Source organism: Artibeus jamaicensis, unplaced genomic scaffold, assembly GCF_021234435.1.
Source record: "Artibeus jamaicensis isolate MK-2021 breed Jamaican fruit bat unplaced genomic scaffold, CSHL_Jam_final contig_465, whole genome shotgun sequence".
NCBI classification, from domain to species: domain Eukaryota; kingdom Metazoa; phylum Chordata; class Mammalia; order Chiroptera; family Phyllostomidae; genus Artibeus; species Artibeus jamaicensis.
Window position 1 is genome coordinate 12273381 of NW_026521843.1, and position 21795 is coordinate 12295175.

The following is a 21795-nucleotide window of genomic DNA, read 5'->3' on the forward strand; positions in this document are numbered from 1 at the left end:
TTTCTAACACATAACAAGTAGTTCTGTTACTATGAAAAAAAAAAGGCCTTTTGGCTAAGATATGAAATAATCTGAACAGAACTGAAATCATGCTTTTTGAATTTCTGCATCTAAAACAGTGGAGGAGTAAAGTTACAAGTATAACATGTCAATTCTCACTGTGAGATGGAGGCATATTCTCTGATTCTACAACTGCATTCTGTAGTAAAAGATTATTATGCACCAGAAACCACTGCTTTTTTCTTAAAAGCAATATTATTTCAATGTGGTTATAATTAAGTTACATAGGGGGAAATAGCTGGATTCATCTCAACTGGTTTTCTCAAACCACTCAAATTCATTTTTCACTATCAGTCCCAAGATTTGTTCCGAAATAGGATTGAATTTTACATGTAGTTCAGGGAATAGAATAAGCACAAAGTATAAAGGCTCATTCTAAAGCAAGTATGCAGTACCCACTAAGAAACTAATTTAAATAATTAAAGAAATTAAAGTCCAAGTTAAATAATAATGATACTAACAAAAATAAAAATGTGAACCAACCTTTATGAAATACCACATCCTAGGCACTATGCTAAGGGCTTATCATACTTAGGTTGAATTATACAAAAATGATGATTTCATAAAGTTTAACCTAATATATTTTCTCATTTAATCCTTACAACTACCCCAGTCAAGAGTACTATAATTATCCCTATTTTGCAAATAAAAAAATTAAAATTGAGAGGATTTAACTTGACTTGATCAAGTTAAAGAACTAGAAAATAGAACGAGGATTAAAGCCCAGGTGTAAATCCAAAGCCCAAGTTCTCATTGCCTGCTGTACAGCTTCAGCAACCTCTGTGTCCTTAAAAACTGCCAGGATGAGGGTGCAGTGCTCTCACACATTGCTCAAGGCCACCACACAGCAACTACACATGTGGTCCCCTCACCAAGGACCCTACCAAGGGAATCCAATGAGACTCACACCAGCCCATTCTCAGTACCCAAACAGTGGCCCATTGTAGGATGCCACCTACAATGAAGAAAGAGATTCTCTCCCTCACACAAAACTGCTATACTATGTACCAGTTGCCGGGATACTGCTGGTAGAAGGGGAAAAAATTGTGAGAAAAATTTAAGAATATAGATTAAAAGACTTAAAAATACTTTTTTCTGATCCAAAAGTTTCACTTTAAAAAATTTATTCTAAAGAAATAATTAAGGATATGCATAAAAATTATGTTATAAGCCCTGGCTGGCATTGTTCAGTACATTGAGTGCCAGCCTGAAAACCAAGAGGTTGTCAGTTCAATTCCCCATCAGGGCACATGCTTGGATTGTGGTGCATGAGAGGTAACCACACACTGATGTTTTCTCTCCCTCTCTTTCTCTCTGAAAATAAATAAAATAAAATCTTAAAAAATTATATTACAAAAATATCTATTAATGTTATCATAAGAGGAAAAATCTAAAAACTTCTAGTATGTCCAACAATAGAGTGTTAAAAGGACTTCCAGTCAAAATGATGGTTTAGGCAGACATGGCTTTGCACAACCACATCAAAATTACAATTAAAACACAGAACCACCATCACTTAGAACTGCCAGAAATCTAGTTGAATTTAGTTGAAATCTAGTCTGACAGCTATGGAATTAAAGAAACCACATCCACTCAGACTAGTAGAAGGGGCTCAGATGCAAAATGGGTTGATTCCACATCCATGTTTGGTGGATAAAATTCGGGAGGGATATCTTGGGAGTGAGGAGTCCCAGTGCCACACCAGGTCCCCTGGCCCAGGGTTCAGTGCCAGGAAGATAAGTCCACACAACTTCTAGCTGCAAAAACCAGTGGGTATGGAGTCAGTAGAAGAAAATTCTGGAGCCCCAAGCAGTTCCTCTTAAAGAAACCACACACACTCACCTACTCAGACGCACTCCCTCTGAGCTCCAGCTCCAGGGTAGCAGTTTGAAAGACCAGTGATATACAGGGAGAAACTGAAGGGTCTGGCATCAAGGCAGGAGCTGGGAGACAGCCTTCTCCCAGGCAGAAAGGCAGGCAAAGGCCACTGTCCTTTTCTAAACCCTCTCCACCAAAGAACCACAGAGCCAACAGGTGGGTGCCATATCTGAGACTCCATCAACCTGGCTAACACTGTTTGAACCACCTTGGAGATCCCCAGAGATTCCACCCCACCCAACACAGGCCCTACCAAAGCTGCTTTTCCATATGAATGGCTGGTCTTGGCTCATACTTCAAAACTTCCTATATCGTCTCAAACAAGCAACAGCCAGCCTCAATGAGCCTCAGGCCTGGCACTAGCAGTAGCCAGCCTAGATTCACAGCTTGGTTTCACCTAAGGATCTCCAAGCCCAGCACAAGTAGCAGCCACATCAGATTGCTTTATAGCTCAGGCAGAGTGGGCCCGGGCAAAACACAAATGGAGGCTGACCTTGGCCTGCACCACCTGGGAAACTCCAGGGCCAGCATACCCAGTGGACAGTTACAGAGCACATAAGAGCACCACCAACCTGCCTCTCCACAGCTTATCCTCCATGGAGACTGGAAGTTGATGGTAAGTGGTCACAGCCAATCCTTGCAGCTGATTGGCCTGGTAAATCCCTCCCATTGATCTTCCAACAGCAACCAAGGCTCAACTACAAGAAGAAGGTGTACTCAGACCACACAAAGGGCATGCCTTGAGTACCCAGTGTAGGTAATAGGGAAGGCTGTGTCACTGTACCCTATACGACACCTACTACATTAGCCCACACTACCACAACAGGCAGTCAAATCAGCTCTACCTAATACATAGAAACAAACACAGGGAGGCTGCCAAAATGAGGAGACAAAAAAACATGCCCCAAATGAAAGAACAGATCAAAACTCCAGAAAGAGAGCTAAACAAAACAGAGATAAGCAATCTATCAGATACTGAGTTCTGCACACTGGTTATAAGGATGCTCAAGGAACTTAGTGAGGACCTCAATAGCATAAAAAAGATCCAGTCAGAAATGAAGGATTCACTAATTGAAATAGAGTGGATGAAGCTGAGAATCAAATCAATGACTAGGAACATAAGAAAGCAAAAAACAACCCATCAAAACAAGAAGAAAAAAGAACCTCAAAAAACAAGAATAGTATAAACAGCCTCTGGGACAACTTCAAGTGGTCCAACATTCACATCACAGAGGTGGCAGGAGAAAAAGCAAGAAATTGGGTATCTATTTGAAAAAAATAATAGAAGAAAACTTCCCTAAATTTGTGAAGGACATGCAAGTCCAGGAAGCACAGAGAGTCCAAGTTATGATGGATGCAGAGAGGCCCACTCCAAAACACATCATCATTAAAATGCCAAAGTTAAAGATAAAGAGAGAATCTTGAAAGCAACAAGAGAAAAGCAGACAATTACCTACAAAGGAGTTCCCATACAACTGTCTATTGATTTCTCAAAAGAAACTTTGTAGGCTAGGAGGATTTGGCAAGAAATATTCAAAGTCATGAAAAGCAGGGACCTAGAGCCAAGATTGCTCTACCCAGCAAAGCTACCATTTAGAATCAAGGGACAGTTAAAGAGCTTCCCAGACAAGAAAAAACTAAGAGAGTTCATCATCACCAAACCACTTTTTATAAGAAATGTTAAAGAGACTTATTTAAGAAAATGATCAAAAACTATGAACAATAAAATGGCAATAAGTACATATCTATCAACAATTGAATCTAAAACACAAACTAAACAAACAAGAAGAAGAGAGATAGAATCATGGCTATGGAGAGCATTTTGGTGGTTGCCAGATGGGAGGGAAGTGAGGGAGAATGAGTGAAGAAGTGAGGGGAATAGGAAGTACAAATAGGTAGCTACAAAATAGCCATAGGGATGTAAATTACAGTACAGGAAATAGAGTAGCCAGAGAATTTATACGCATGACCAATGAATGTGACCAATGGAAAAGGTGTGGAGACTGCCTGAGGAAATGGAGGGTCAAAGGGGAAAAAATCAGGACAACTGTAATTGCATAATCAATACAATATAATTTAAAAATAGGGTATTAGCTATTACAGGACCTCTGTATGATTTAAATACTGTGGTAGAAACATAAAATTCACAAACTTTTAACCAAATATTATCTGACTGACAAAGTTTACAAAATTATTTTTCATTTTAGTACAAATATATATTATACATATATGTATTCCATACATATGTGTGTGAAAAATAAAAAGAGAGGGAAGGAAGGAGGGAGAGGGAGAACACTAGGTAATAAAATTCTAGGTAACTTTAATTTTCTTCTTTGTAAAGTCAGAAAGAAACTAAACAAACAGTAGAAAGCTTAAGAACTGTTAAATACTGTTAGGAACTGCCCTGCCTGATTTCAGAAGCTGTAGTCCCCTGTGGCTAAGGCTGAGTAAAGGACCTTGGCACCATAAGCCACTTAGGAGACAAAGCTTATCTTCCTTGTAAGGGCACCACCTCTGCCCCCTTTCTCTTCACCCTGCCTGGCCCTGGGCAGATGACTGGTTAGTCAATGATAGGTAAGATTCCCCAAAGAGGGACAACCTAAGACAGGCACAGTTGCCAAGCGGCCCTCAGGGAACGACATGGGGGGAAATAGAAAAAGGGGGTGATGGACCCTTGCCACTCGGCTTTGACATAGCCTGAGTCTTCATTCTGTCTGCAAGAACTCTCCTACTCTCTTAGCTGCCTTACTTCCCCTGCCTGACTTAAGTCGGAAACAATATTGGAGGTGGATGCGGCCCTGTGCTGGAAAGGGTGGGTTCCCTAGGGCAATGAGGCCTAAGAAAGGATGCTTAAAATCCTATAAAACCTTTGGTAATAACCTCAATTTAAATGATAAGGGTCCAAGCAGGAAGTGAGTTTGTTCCCCAAAGTTTTACGGCCCTTTAACTATCTGACCCTGACTCACAATAAGCCCTCAGAGTTCTTTGTATGTTAGCTATTGTTTAATCATTTATGCCTAAAATGATTGATGAGCTTTACATATACACCCTGTATTTATATGCAAATTAAACCAAATAAAAGCCCATCAAGACAAGGGTTGAGGCACTCTCCTCTTGAGAGAGTGGCTGTGCTGTCCTTTTTCCTCCACAGGACTCGGTGGTCCATGTGAATCTGTCTCATCTCATCCATAACACAGCAGACCCCAGAAGCTGGGATCCATGTCAAGATACCAAATAAAGCTACGTAAAATTTCATTCTGCCTCTTCAAATTAGGATTATAGTCTAAATTTAGACAAAAATACCTAATTTCATGTAGAAATGAGAAATTCAGGTCATTCTAACATGTGGCCTGAGTTGAGAACCACTGCCCATAAACACACATATACAGCACAAACTGTACTCTAAATATCTTTAGATAACTGAAACATGAAAGAACTTTTAAAAAATAAGAGGCATTTTACTTGTATATTACCTGTTAAAGAAATAGAATTCTCAGTAGAATGAAAAAAAGAATATCAGCCCTTGTCCACTGGGAGCTGGCCTGGCACTATTAGCTAGGCCTTGGTCTACTCACATTAAATAGAAACAAATTTATATCAGAAAATGGATCAAGATAAAAACAGAAAATGGATCAAGATAACATCAGAAAATAGACCCAACATCAGAAAATGGATCAAGATAAAAACAAGACCACCCCAAGATGATGTCTAAACTATAGACAAAAGCATAAATGTTGTCCTAACCAAAAAAACTACCATATGAAATCCTATGCTAGATAATGTGAATGAATGGTACTTCTTCACCCATCATAGCTTTAGCCTTGCTCCATTCTTCTTACCTGCCAGTTTCTTAAAATACCTAGTTGCAAAATTACCCCCACTTCCTAAAAGTATCCAATCCACTGCAAGGTCCTTCTTTAATTCCTTCCCAAAATCACTTACCACAAGTGTAATCCCATAAGGTTTACCATGATATATATTTTCCCTTGTTACAGTGAGTCAATACACTCACCTCGGTTAACTACAGATGTGTTCCTGGGAGTCTTCCCTGGAGGACACTGAAAGTGCTGGGACTAAAAACTTGAGTAGAGGGTGGGACTTGGAGTAAAATAATAAAATTACATAAAAAATACCCACATTTTATAGAACTGATAACATCTACCTAAAGGGGTCTTTTGATATATAAATTTAGCCTATAATGAGTTCCCTCAAATTCAAAATTCCTAGTGTTTATCAGCACTGGTGATGCTAGTTCAATAATAAATTTTTAATTAAATTCTGAGTGAACCAGTTTTTCATCTTACCTAAACAAAATAGAAATATCAGTATAAAAAGTAAAAGGCAAATGAAGAAACTAAAGCCTGAACATAATACATTATATAATAAAATCCTCTAATTTAGGTACATTATTTAACTTAACAAATTAACGATTTAAGTAAATTACTTCCTCAAAAGGGATTAAACATAATAATGTCATTAAAATTAATGATCAACCTGAAAAAATGAGCATGCTTCAGTAGTATTTAAACTTTACCTTCTCAATCACCCAAGTGAACCCTGGCCAATGTGTCCTTACCTCCTGGGTCCTTATCTGGATTGTACTCTAAAGCGTTGCTACAGATGAGGTCAATATCTTTCAGGAAATCCTTAGCAGTCAAATAATTATGCTTATCAATTTTAGTTATTACTGTTGATAAATCCATCGGTTCCTTGATTACTTCAAGATAATCTGAAACCTAAAACAAATAGAATATTTGAATGAAAATTACTTACAGCATTTCATATAACTACTAATAAAAACACAGAAGAAAACCATGTAGTTATTTAAAAATTAGGTCTACATATATAAGAAATAACTAGATAAGGATAAAATTACAGAGCAAATTATGCTACTAAAGGTACTATATCATACTTTCCATGAAAAGCTTCAGTTTCAAATCATATCTAAATCAACTTTGAAATGTTCTCATCTTGAAATATGGAACCAATTGTGTCAGCTTTTTTAATCCTCTCAACACACCTGAGAAGAGAATGCATAGGTAAAAGTACTAATAAGCATCAATAAATGTTACCTCGAGAAAAACCTTTTTAAGGGAAAATAAAATGAAATAATATGTTTTTTTCCACATTAAAACCAGTTCTCTGGTAAATCTCTTTAAAATATTTAAACAAAAACATAAATTCTTTTCAGTTTAAAGTGAATCATTTCATGGAAAGTGTTTTCTGCTCCTTTGGAGTCATTACATTTAGACTCAATTATATAACAAAAGCAAGTATTGCTTTCATAACTAGTAAAAATATTTGCTGGACTTGTCCCTAAATATGAAAAAAAAAAGCAAAAATATACATTTTGCTCTAAGTGTGGATTTTTCTGGTAGATAACCCAAAATAGAAGATACTAGGTCATGATGTGCCCAATAAATTATATGTTTTATATCACTCGACCCTGGCTGGTGTGGCTTAGCGGGTTGAGCACCAGCCTGAGAAACAAAAGAATGCATACCTAGCCTAAGTAGTGGGTCAGGTCCCCAGTTGGTGGCACACGAAAGGCAATCAATCGATGTTTGTCTCACACATCAATGTTTTTCTCCCTCCCTTCCCCTCTCTCTAAAAAAATTAATAAAATCTTCATTAAAAAAAGCTATAGCAACTTAAATATCTATTGCCTTTCCCAATGCAAATCTCAAGTAATCCGGTTACAAAAGCAAGTCTAAGAAATGTCTCCTTCATCCAGGACCACACTCCGGGGACAGAGTGATTTCTGCTCAAAGGCTAGTTTTCTCCATTGTGGATGGCACTGATGGCTTTAAAAACTTACATATATAAATGTGCATATATGTGCATACATGTTCATATTAGTATATGTGCATATACACATATTTTATATGTTTTTTTTAGGTAGGTGTGTGTGCATGTTTTAATTTACTTTTCACCCTCTATGAGCTGAAAAGCCAGTTACTCTCCTAGGGGAGGCAGTAAAGCTTTACTAAACAAGCAACAGGTTAGAAGATATCAGTTGGATTCTTGGCTCTGACACTTGGCATGCCTTGTGTACATGTGGAAAATGTTTTATAAACCATAAAGCACTACAAAAATTCACATTACTACCTACGCTTAATTTTAAATTCAACCTTTATTTTCTAAACTTTTGTGTTCTCTGCAGCCTCCTTTGGAATTTCAAAAAGTTTGAGACATCTCACATTTCGCTGTTTGAATGGAAATTTTTGCATTTTAGGTTGTCTAAATGCTATCTTGTTTTCCCCTCTCTATCCTTCCCAGAGACCTCTGTTTTTAGCTTTAAAAGCAGTCAAAGAATCAGAAGTACTAAGAAGAAAGAACAAAAGAGGAAACTAGAGAAAATACAGCCCTTAAATAAAAGTTTTATTTGACTAACATTTTCTATCCCCCTTCCACTGTTGTACCATCACTTATAAGATCTTTATCACAGATGGCATTTGAAATCTGATAATCTCTTCTGGTTAGAAAGAAAAAGTGTTTTCCCTGGCAAAGGCAAAATGTTTCCTCCCAGCATGGGAAGCTAACTTAGGGGCAGTCCTTTATCAATTAAGTATCAAAGTCTCACAGCCAATTTGAAATAGAAATTAACACTTAAAACGATCTTTAGTCTGGCTGGTGTAGGTCAGTGGATTGAGCGCAGGCCTGCAAACCAAAGGGTCGCCAGTTCGATTCCCTGTCAGGGCATATGCCTGGGTTACAGGCCACGTCCCTGGTAGGGGGCATGCAGGAGGCAACCACCCATTGATGTCTCTCTCCCTTTCTTTCTCCCTCCCTTCCCTCCCTCTAAAAACAAATAAATAAAATGTTTTTTTAAATAATAAAGTAATATTTAAAGTGCACTGATAGTTTTAAGATTATCTGAAAACACTAGTAAGAAAAAACTGCTCCACAAATATAAGATGATATGCATTAGTTACAAAAGCAAGTTCAACAAATCATATCACTCCAGTGGGGAAAAAGTAGCTAAAAGGTACTATAAAGAATGTGGGCTTTAAATTTTTAGAAACTTTTTAGTCTTGGCTGTATCATTTGCCAAAGTGCCTCAGTTTCCTGAGCTGTAACATAAGAATAATAATAAGGATCAAATGGATATAAAACTAAGTATTGTAGATAAATATACGGATAAAATATAGACAGTCCCTTTATTCAAGAAATAAAAAGGGGGGGAGAAATAGGTATTTTCAGACTTGTGGGGGAAAGTGGGGGAAGAAACATAATGCTAGCCCATTTTCCCAGTTATAGATGAAGTAATGGTTCCAAAGGAATTGGCTCAGGTCCAAATGTACAGATTTCACAACAAGGATGCAACAGAAAACTTTGAATCATTTCATAATTCAAATTTTAAAAAATATGAAGAAAAATTAAAACTAAAACACCAGAACTGTTCAAACATGGAGTCTGAACTATAAGGTCAGTAAAGATTATATTGTGTTCATCCAAACACTGTATTATCCCAGGATAAAATAAAATTTGATTTACAGTATTAAAATAGATTCCAAATGGAAAATTTCTTTTCTCAGCATCACAGACCATACTCCTACAAGGACACAAAACAATGCACATAGAAAGTGAGAAATTTTCCACTAGGAGCAGAAAAAATCCTTAGGGAGAAAAATAATTTTAGCTGCTTCAAGTAGCATCTTAGTCACAGGCATTTCTAAAATATGAAAGACACATTTCAGGCTCCTTAGCCACCTCTTTCAATAAAGTGTACATAATTTGGGAAATGCCAATATCAACTAGTATTGTTTGGTCAATGCCAATATATTTTTTGAGAATAGCATTTATCCTGGAATAAAAATAGCCTAGTACAGACATTTCACTCAAGTAACTTTTAATCCTCTTCTTCAATTAAAAAGAGGTCACAAAGATCAATACTAATTTAGAGGACATAAACAAATTGGTCACTAATTTCATCCAAAAGTCACCAGTTGTTTGCTGATGACTTCGGTAGTTATCACATGGATTAAAATTTTACAGGCTAGGGGTAATTATTCATCCATGCCTTTGCTTTTTTTCCTTCCAAAAAAAGATGTCAATATTTTTTTTCTTTTAGCCAGTTCAACTTCACTGTTTGCACACTACTGAAACAAGACCTCTTCAATATCCACCGGTTTGCTGAAGATGTTAAAGCGTTTATCTGTGGCCAGCCTCTTGGTTACATCCCTGAGAAATAACCGCAACTCTCTTAAAGTATTTTCCTCCTGGTCCTCCATCCGAATTTTTTCTGATTCTGATAACTGACGAGGTGGAGAAGGCAGGGCAAGAGGAAGCACTTCCATAGCACAAAGACCTAAAGAAAATTGAAGAAAATGTTGAATCCAACATGACAGGGCCAGGACCTCAATTACTTTTCTGGTTCCCTTAAAGTGTTCTTTTAAGAAAAGGAGAATTCCAAATATAGGTGAACCATGCAAATCCAGCAAGTAAAAATTTGAATGGAAAACAGAAGTATGTTAGGGAATAGTTTTACTTTATAAAATAACTCACAGTAGGATTTCTTTAAAGGGCAAATGATATGATTTTAGATAATTTGATTTTGAAAAAGTATTTACATATAACTTACAAAAAAATATTTCAAACCAAACATAAATGTCTTCAGGTGAAGCACTGTATACTGATTTGCTTAAGTCACTTTGTTTAAAAACTGCTTCTCAAAATGAGGTTGACATATGCATGAAAGTGAAATAGGCAAGTAACAATTCTTTGATCTTCCCTGTTCCTAAAACAATTCTGATTTTAGTTTCTTATCCTTGAAGTCTTACTACAACATCCTAAATGGCACCTGCTGGGAGCAAAAAAAAAAAAAAAAAAAAAAAAAAAGAAGAAGAAGAAGAAAAAAGAAGAAGAAACTAAAAAAAACCAAAAACTTCCAAAGACACTGACGGAAGATGGAAAACTGAATCTAAAATGTTCTATATAAAATGTGTGGTATTCACTATCTATCTACCCCCACAAAATAAAAATCTTAAAAGATTAACTTTTTAAATCACAGTTCTCTTTTTCCTTAAAAGATATTCCTGGTATCATACTGAAGCTCAGGATTAAAATTCTAAGGATTCTTGCTGATTTCAAATAGCCTCTAAAGTAAAAAATGTAAGTCAACAAAAGCAACTCAAAAAGAGAATTATATTAATCCTTAACACAGAAAATTCATGTCTATAAAACTAAAACATATCTAGAAGTATGCAAGGTACCTTATTAAAATGAACCACTTTCACAATGAAATACTTTAATTACTTTTACTTAGAAATATAGAAGGCAAAAACCAATAATCATAAGGTGTCAATTCCATATTGAATTTCCCAAGGGTTCTTCTGGCTGGGCAGAGAAGCCCCACAACTATAGGCATTTGATGGGTGTTCATTTTTAAACTCTGAGAAAATGTGGAAAGAAGCCACTAAAGGACCATAAAATTATTAATGTGTTGGATAACATAACCAGTGAAAAACAAAGAAGTACAACGAATATGGAAAAGCAAACACTTGGCACAGACAGGAAATGTACTTAACATCCTACAAGAACAGCTACGAGGAACAAAGAACGAGGGGAAAGAGGCTTGAATTTTTTTAATAAACAGGACTGTTATTTTCTAGAAGCTAAAATATTAAATGAAATATTAAGGGGATCTTATCTTTTACTCATCTTAAAGATAAGAAGAAACTCTTTTGAATGACTTAGAATGCAGTCTTACTTAAGGCAGGAAAATTTTGAGGCCTCTCTTAATGCTATGAGCCCAAATCTAAGAAAACTTTAATGCTTAAAACAAAGCCATGATAGATTTCCAAGTGCCTGGTAGAATAAGATATCTAATATAATAAGTGATCAATAAATATTTGAAAAATTAATCAATAAATAAAATAAACCAGAAAAGGTAAGTACTCTCATCAGCTCTTGGCTCAGCAAACCTACCCTGGCCTACAAAGTAATCAGCACAACACCCCGTGTGACTTTTTGAACCTCAGAATGTTAAATCTACCAAGCGTATCTGAACTGAAGTGATAAGGAGACTCTCACTAACAGGCCCCTATGAGTAAAGTTTTAACAATGAGGCTGTACTTCCCAATCTCAAGGCAGGTGAACACAATGGCCGCTTCCACATGGGCCCATTTAAAGACAAATAGAACCTGAAAAACTGTCTTTACTTTCACAAAGAAATGGTTTCTCTAAAAAAAAATGACTCCAAGAAAGGGCATTTCTTAAATCCAACTCCCACCCCCATTTTTGTAAAGGCTTTAGGAACTTTACCAGTGTGTTTCCTTCGTGGTGGAGCCATTGATGCCTGATTGAGAATCAATTCTTGGAAAAATTTTCTTCTATCTTCTTCTGTAGGCCTTTGAATATACAAGACCTCCTCATACTGTATTCTGAAGATGCATTTAACCTACAAGCACACATACAAAGACAGTAAATGCAGAGAGAATTAAACACTTATATATTATACCAAATTACAATTTTTTCCATAACCAGTACTGTTTTCAATCTTCATTTAAGATTCACATGGGGGTAGTGTCAACCTAGTCCTAGGCTATGCTGTTGAAAGGTTCAACCTCATGGACTAAACAAGAATAGAAGAGTGATTCAATTGCCCAACTTATTAATAAGTTATACTATAGCTGGAAGAGTCAGAAGGTAATAGCAAAAAGAACAGTTGATTGTAATAGTCAGATGGCAACCATCTCAAAGGGTTTTCTGCAGAAGAGCCGATGAGGAATTACCTAGCACCTACAGGAGACAGGTGGAAAGATGCCAACCAACAACACTGCCTCCTCTTATGCTGTTTGTGGGCAGTTCCTCCCATCGGACTTCCCTTTCTGGGCTCATTCCATACCAAGTCTATTCCACTGTATCCTCCGGAATCCTCATATCACTGCAGATAAACTATACCTTTATCTATACCATCACAGAGTGATCCACAATGATACCGCCTTCCATGCAAAACTCACAAATCAATTCAGGTCTGTTCCTTCCAGCTGGTGATTACCCATACCTTTCCTTTGTTCATCTGCTCTATAAAGACTTTAACCCCAGGTGTCCCCTCTGCAAGGTATGCTTTTACATCCTCTTTACATCATCCATATTTGCCTGCACTTAATTTATGCTTTTACAGGTCTGTTTTCCACTTCTAGACACCAAACTCCCTAAGAACAGACCATTTCTTATTCATCTGTTTCCTATGCCTTACGACAGTACCTGGTACACAGTAATGAAGCATATACGATTAAAGTTCGTGATTCCTTTCCCCAGCTTACATCTGACTGAAAATTGCAACTAAAAAGGGAAGAAATCCCTAATATGAAAAGTACCAACCATGACAGTACAGAAATACTGGATTAAAATTCAAGTCATCAGAATTTAGCTCAAATGTGGCCACACATTTGTGGTAAACTTTGGATAATCCACTCAATTTGTTATGTCTACCCACTTACTGAATTGAAGACTAAGAATTTCATAAATATTATATCAATCAATCTTTATAACAGTGAGGTATGAGTGAGTCCCTCATTTTAAAGATGAAACTTGGGCTTCCAATGGTTTAAGTAACTGGTTTAAGGTCACAAAATTAATGAATAGAGAAGAGTAAATTATATAATCTCTAAAGGCCTTTCCAAGCTCTAAAATTCTAAGACAGAGAAGAAACATTCAATGAAGAGTAAAAACTGGAATTCAAAATTTGGATGGAAATTATTTACCACAACCCCAAACCAAATCCTTTAATAAGAATTTATAAAATTTTACCTTGTATCCTTCCAATATTTTTTTGTAGACTACCTTCCTGTATAATTCCCTCCAACCTTTTGATCTATGCTTTGCTGGCCCTTCTTCAAGAGTTCTGGCGAGCAAATGGGTGTTACCACTGAACACCCATTATGTGCCACATATAAGGCTAGACACCACAGTTATAAACTTGGAGAAAATATGCTTACTTCCTGCTGTCAAGATCTTAAGAATCTCATAAAAAAACTTATGATACCAGAAAGGAAGAGACTAGTGGAGAGAAGTAGAGAAACATAGAGGAGGCCCTGCAAGAGTAAAACTGCATTAGACAAGATATAACCAAAATAGTCAATATTAACCATGTCTTGAAAAAGTAAACAGAACACAATACCTTAGAAGTACCTGGATTTTGTTCAAAGGTAAGCAAAACATTTATTTTCAGCTTTAAATATCCTTCTTTGCAACATTTTTCAACATTGTGTAAAACTTTGTGAATATGAAGCACACCAAGAGTAAGGCTACAATAATCCCATGATATGCCTGCCAGGTTATTATTATAAATGTCTTAGAATCCATCACTTTATAAGTAGACTAAATTATTTTTCTTTCAATTTACTCCTAACCTACTTTCTGACATTCTCAGCCTCAAACTTCATAATGCAAGAAGACAAACCTCGTATAATTCCCTGAAAAAAAACCCACGATGCTGTCTTTCACAGTGGTTCACATTGGTCTTTACATACATGCTATTCACTCTTTCGTAAACCTTTAACTCTCTGCGCAAGCCGATGCTTTCTGGACGACACTTTCTCTGACTTTCCCAGATACACTCAAGCATACCTTCTAATATCTCTCGTTTAATATTTTCAAACTCAATGATTTTTAGGAAATGAATTCAGTTGTGCGACCATCCCAAGTCAGTTTTAGAACACTTCCCTCGCCTCCAAAATCTTCTCTTGTGCCCATTTGCAGTTAATCCCCACTCACGCTCAAGACTCCCAGCCTGACAATCCGTGATCTCTCTGTCTTTGGAGATTTGCCTCTTCTAGAAATTGTATACCATACAACTGGTAGTCTTTTGTGTCCAGCTTCTCTCATTCAGCATAATATACTGTGGTTCATTCACCCTGTTGACTCTATCAGTAGTTTATTAATTTCTTGCTGAACAGTATTTCACCACGTGTATTTACAACATTTTGTTTTATCATGCACCAATTAGTAAATACTTGAGTTGTTTCCACTATAATGAATAACTAGTAGGAACATTTGCATACAACTCTTTGTGTGCCCATATGTTTATGTTTCTCTTGTGTAGTTACCTAGGAGTAGAAATACTGAGTGATACAGTAAATTTTGTCTAACATTTTAAGAATTGCCAAATTTTCCAGAGCAGCAGCAACATTTTACAATTCCACCAGCAATATACAAAGACTCCAATTTCTCTACATCCTTGTCAGCACTTGGTATTATCTATATTTTTTGTTATAACTATTCTAGTGGTTGTACAGTGGTAACTTATCCCTAAATAACTAATGATAGGGATATCATTGGTTATCCCTATTTCCATGCTTATTAGCCTGAGAGTACAAATACTCTGGTGAAATGTCTATCCAAATCTTTAGCCCATTTTTAAATTTGCAGTCTTCCTTTTTAAATTAATTGTGGTAAATAGTCAGAACATAAAAGTTGCTGTTTTAACCAATTTAAAAAAATATTTTATTTATTTATCTTTAGAGGGGAAGGGAAGAAGAGAGGGAGAGAAATACCAATGTATAGTTGCCTCTCGTGAGTCCCCTCTGGGAACTGGCCTTCAACCCAGGCATGTGACCTGACTGGGACTTGAACCTCGATCTTCTGGTTTGCAGGCCTGCGCTCAATCCACTGAGCTACACCAGCCAGGGCTGTTTTAACCAATTTTAATTGTCCAGCCTGTGGCATTAAGTAGATTCACACTTTGTGCAACCATAACTACCATCCAGCTCCAGAACATTTTCATGTTCCCGGACTGAACCTCTGTGCCCACTGAGCACCACCTCTCCACAGTCTCCTCTTCCCTAGCCACTGGCAACCACCACCCTACTTCTATCTCTATGATTCTGACTACTCAGGAACCTCCTTAAAGAAGAATCATGTATTTGTCATTCTGTGAATTAGCTTAATTCACCTACCATAATGTATTCAAGGTTTATGCAAGTAGCATGTGTCAAAATGTTATATCCTAAGAATTTTAAAACATCAATTTCAAAGAACCTATGCACCCCAGTGTTCATAGCAGCACAATTTACAATAGCCAAGAGTTGGAAGCAACCTAGGTGCTCGTCAGTAAATGAATGGATCAAAAAATTGTGGTGCATATACACAATGGAATTCTATGCAGCAGAGAGAAAGAAGGAGCTACTACCCTTTGCAACAACATGGATGGAACTGGAAAGCATTATGCTGAGTGAAATAGGCCAGGTGTTGAAAGACAAATACCATATGATCTCACCTTTAACAGGAAGCTAAACAACAAAACAAACAAGCAAGCAGAATAAAAACAAAGACACTGAAATAGAGAACAAGGGGACAGTGACCAGAGGGGAGAGGGAAGGGAATTTAAGGGGGAAAAGGGGGAGGGATTTGGAGGAACAAGTATGAAGGACACAGGGATGAGGACTGGGGGGCAGGAAATAGGAGGGAGGTGGGGAGCACGGGGGGGGGGGGGCTGGGACAGGAGAAATAGACAAAAAACTGTACTTGAAAAATAACTAAATAAAATTTTAAAAAGTCCTTCCTTTTAAAAGCTAAATAATGTTATTCTGTAAGTATATGCCATATTTTGTTTAGCCCTTCATCTGTCAATGAACACTTTTACTGTTTCTACCTTTTGGCTATTTGAAGAATACTACTATGAATGTGGCTGTGGCAGTATCTGTTCGAATCCTTGCTTTCACTTCTTTTGGGTATATACCCAGAAGTGGAATTGTTGGATCGTATGATAATTTTATTTAATATTTTTAAATCACCATATCATTTATTTTCGACAGTCTGCACAATTTTACATTCCTACTAGCAATGCACAAGGATTCCAATTTCCTTACATCCTGTCCAACATATTACTGTTCTTATGATAATAGCCATCCTAAAGGGTATAAAGTGGTATCTCATTTTGGTTTTGATTTAAAGTTCCCTATTTGAAAATATTCAAATATTTGCATACTTATTTAAATACACTATTCCACTAAATTTATTTCTATTATAAAACATATACACATGAAACATTTGAAAAATAAAATGAATATACCAATGCATTGTCCTGAGTACAAATTTACTTTGGGGACTACTGGATTAGGAGAAATATGTATACAAAGAAACATTTACAAGAGAATGTTAAAGGGGCTCTAAGAGTTAAGGCTGTCACTTTGTCTCACACAGAGAAAGCAATTTTCCTAATATTAATATTCCTAAAAACACGTTAGTCCTATGGTGATTAATCCTTTTTTGATCTCAGTTTGTGACCTACACAAATCAAGTCATTCTAATGGTTCAATTTAAATTAAAGCTTGAGGCCTAAGAGCAATTAGTAAGAAACATGTCATCAGTAGTCTAAAACAATTCTAATAATCTTCACCCCACAAATGTGGACATCAATGATAGCTACTTGGTTAATAAGGGCAAAGAATACAGATGACAAAAAGAAAAAAAGAGCTAAAATTTCAAGATTTAATGCTAAAAATGTCTAGTATTTTAGCTACTAATTAAGGATATTGGCAAACAATAAAAATTAAAATTATGACAATACAGCAATATTGAAAATGTGCATGATGTAATGTGAACTCTAAAAAATTAAACAATAAAATCACATATGCAAATAGACAACAGGAGTAGACAAAATTTAAATTGCTATATCAAGAAAATGGGTTCATGAGACTTTTATTTACAAATTTTTCAAATAATGTAAGGGAAACTTCAGGTAATTACATGTTCCTAATCAGAACCATTAATATTCCAAATATTCTTTATCTCTTATAAACTGATAATAAAACTAATTGACAGTGAAAATCTAAATTTAAAACGTAGCCCCTAAGTTATTTTCAGGTTGTCCATTCTTCCAAACCAATTTCAAGTACATTCTTACTTTATAATACTAATAAAATACCAATAATTTTATAGCTCTGTGATTTCCAAAATAGATTCACATATACTATTTCACACCAACAAGCCTGTTATTGTCTACATTTCATAAATGAGGAAACTGAAGTTATTCTAGGTTCAAACTTATCCAAGATCGAAAGACTAGTATTTCAATACCTTGGTTTTTCTCTTATTACATATAGCATTCTACTGAACATACTGCCACCTGTGATAAAAAACATTAATTGTCTCCAAATTTTAGAGTCTGAATAACCAAAAATGAATTTCAACATTTAATATACTTTCTTATAAGAGCAGTAAGTTGTACAAACCCACTTCAATAAGATTACTAAAAAGCACTGACACAGAATTTAAAAACTCAGTAAACAAATACCTTAATCATAAAATTCTACATAATCAATATTTATATTATAGCATTTAAAATATGTAAATTTTTTTAAAAGATTTTCTTACAGAAAAGGGAAGGGAGGGAGAGAGGGAAAGAAACATCAATTGGTTACTTCTTGCATGCCCCAGCCAGGGGCTTAGCCTGCAACCCAGGCATGTGCCCTGACCTGGAAATCTAACCGGTGACTTCTTGGTTTACAGGATGATGCCCAACCCACTGAGCCACACCAGTCAGGGCAACATGCAAATCTTGTATAGGAACTGTGTTTTCTGGGCAAAATATTTGTCAAGGAAAATATTTCAAAATCTAGTAATCTCAAAGTATTAAAATAATTTTTAAAAAATCAATTTCATTCACATGAGTTGACCATATTGTTTCTAAAACAAATTGTGATTTTACCTTTGATTTTAATATATTAAATATGAGTTGAATTTGAACTCAAAAGCTAAATATCAGATTTTAAAAATATACACCATAATAACAACGTTCAGCTTAGCATGATGATGTCAATGAAGAAGCTGAAATGTCAAATCCAACCAAATAAGCTAACCAATGAGGATGAGAAGGATAATTATGATGGAACTGATGATGACAGAGCTAAAATCTTCTTAGTAGTTGCTGTAGACATACGTACATACTGAGTTCTGGTCTAAGCATGAATTATCTCAATCTCCACAACAACAGTGAGGAATATATATCATTGTTATACCAAAAAAGAAACAAACTTGCTGAAGTCACACAGCTAATAAGTGGTACAATTAAGGCATGAATCATGACACTACTGATTTCATGGTAATTAAAATGTGTCAAATTTACAAGGTCAACTATTTTAAAACAATATAATAAACATTCAATCAGTTCTTACCTCTTCAGGCAGTTCACTGTACATGGTTTCAGAGGTAGACAGTAAGAATATAGGTGAAAATGATGGTATATCTTGTAGCAAAGTTAGAAAAGTTGCTCTCACAGTTTCACTGACAGCTTCCCACCAATCACCAATGTGAGGCATGTAAACAATACTAGGTACTGTTCTTCGAGCTTCACGAAAAATCTAAGAAAAGAATTGGAATTAAAAATTCAAGTCGATATTATTCTAAAGTCTACCCAGTATGCCCCAAATACATGAAATGGGTCAGACTTGTTATGGTAATTATTTTCAGCCTAAATATTTAAGTTGTGCAAGATACGATGCACGAGCCTTACATACAGCTCCTATCTACCCTTTACCTACCTAAAGTATATTTTACTATTTTATTATTCCTACTCAGTACATATTAGTAGTACAAAGGCATCAGATTGGTCCACTTATCTCTCATGTAAAGGTAAAGCAGAATACCACTATAAAATATGCTGCAAACGAAGAGAGAAGTATGCACTTGTGTGTCATCCATGTCAGAGTGGTATCAGTAAGCACAAAGAAAAGGAAGACATAGTTTACATGTTTGTGCACATTGCCTAAAATCACTAAACATATGAAATAAACATTTTAAACAAAATGTACCACCCTAGACTCAAAATTAATGAACTACCTGCTGAACCACTTCTTTACCTCCCACTACCTTAACTCGATCTTCAATTCAAAACTGTCACAAAATACCCTTACATCTCTAAAGAGCAATAAATATATTAGCAAAAAGCTCTGAGATACCGTACCGTCAGAAGATACAAAATAAAATTTCCTCAGGTCTTAGGTAAAAAGAATCCTAACCATAGCTTCGGCCGCACTCTGCCAACACACACCAATAAGGAACAGGTTGGCTATCAGTAAGCTACCAAGCAAAACTACTGCCCTTTACATACATGTCAATAATAGCTCAACAGCACATCAATAAATTCTCACAGGATAACATGACATCTCTTTAAGACTTTTAACATATGTAGAAATAAGTGTAAAAATCTATCTTCCTTCATTTTGAGAATTCTATATCTAAAATTCTCTATTTTTCCTTATTTTAAAATGCATGTCTCAATTACCCTGTATAATGTGCAAGACAAAAAATAAGAATTTAATATTTTAAATGATTAGGATTAACAGAAACATTTCTAATAATTCAAAGAATTATTTTTCTTTATGAGAAAGCCTACCAGTTGCATGAACTTTTCAAATATTACATTTTATACAGCTTTAAACCTTCTGTGTAAAATAAAATATATTGCCAATTTAATAATGAACCACATGGAAGATGCTCAAATAAAATCTTTCCCCCAAACTGGAAATGTACATGTTATGATCACTCACATCAAAAGTAATATTTGCTCCTTCCCTTCCTTTAACATTTGCATATCCACCAATCCAGAACAGTTGTACAGTACAACTCCTTCAGGACTCAAATTTTGACCTTTTCTGCAAACATGCACCCTCTTATCCTGGATCTTGAAAATCCAAGGATTATTGTTTTCCAAAGCTCTTGTAGAAGATTCATAAGAGAAAAACAAGCATAAATATCGGCAAAACGAAGGAACCACACAGCAGCACAAAGGCAAGTGAGGCATTTGATTAAAAAATATATATGCTACATGCCACCCAAGTCAGGCATGGCGTGTGGAAGACAGTGACTGACACCTTCTGTCGCCTTCTAGCTCCCACTCCATGCTGGTAAAACTAGGGAGAGTCAGCAGGGAGAGAAAGGTGGTTATAGGAGAAGACTAACGAGCTACCCAGCTCACTGAGAAACCTCACAAAACTAACCACCTAATTTAGTCATGCAAGTTACCACGTGCACAGGAAAAGAAGCCCACGCCTTCTTAAAAAACAAAAATTTGCCTTTCATTTAACTTGTAGGTTAAGTTTTCTCAAAATATGTGTTGAGAACATCTAGCTGCTAACCAGTATCAAAGAGTTTGAGCAAAGCAACACAGGTTAAGTGAGAATAAAAACCTTACAGAGCCAGAAAAGTTAAATGATGCTGTACTGTAGGTGATTTAAACTCATTTGCAAGATTGATATATATATATATATATATATATATATATATATATATATATATATATATAAGCATCAGCAACTATAAAAGAGTTGAGGGTTTTTCAGTTTTTCTCCTAAGCCTTTGGAGGAAAAACATCCTTAACTTCTAGAAAAAATTAAAAGCACCACTAAAACAAGTTTTCTTTTAAATTCCTTACTTGATGGTATCTCAGAGTATTAAACTTTCATGTTCTCTGTAAATATATGGTCAAGGTCAACCTGTTCTAATTCTCCAGTTTTCATAATGCAAATTCAAAAAGTCAAGTCCAAGAATAGTATTTAAAATTTCAGAAAAAAGTTTAAACCTACTGTGATTTTTCTATAATGTAAAAACAACTCTTCAGCAGTTTGCTGGTAACTTTTAAAGTTGTGGAATAAGATACATTCTGTGAAATCAATTAAACAGATAATTCCAAGTAGAAAAATAAAGCCTAGTTTTAGTGAAGCGGCAACTGTCTTGGGAACAAGTGATGCCATTTGATAACTAGAAAAATACTCACCTACAGGCTGTCTTGGATTGGTGGATGTGCAAGGTGTAGTAGAAAACAGAAAAACTGTTATAGAGAAAAAAAGACAGTAGGCCAAATTACTGAACCAACCGTTTCAAAACACCTCTGACATGACCAGCACTCTT

General features: G+C 35.8%; 1 protein-coding gene across 4 annotated transcripts in view; it reads right to left on the minus strand.

Annotated features, from left to right (window-relative positions):
- Positions 1–21795, minus strand: part of ATAD2B (ATPase family AAA domain containing 2B) — a 137828-nt gene that overhangs the window by 22183 nt on the left and 93850 nt on the right. For 3 of the 4 annotated variants that reach the window (XM_037143415.2, XM_037143414.2, XM_037143417.2), the window contains exons 19-22: positions 19062–19247; positions 12205–12340; positions 10053–10249; positions 6515–6674 (exon numbers count right to left, since the gene is read on the minus strand). In XM_037143415.2, the coding sequence (XP_036999310.2) occupies positions 6515–6674; positions 10053–10249; positions 12205–12340; positions 19062–19247 (679 nt within the window). The remainder of the gene's footprint in view (positions 1–6514; positions 6675–10052; positions 10250–12204; positions 12341–19061; positions 19248–21795) is intronic. The other variant, XM_037143416.2, reaches the window with a different exon arrangement.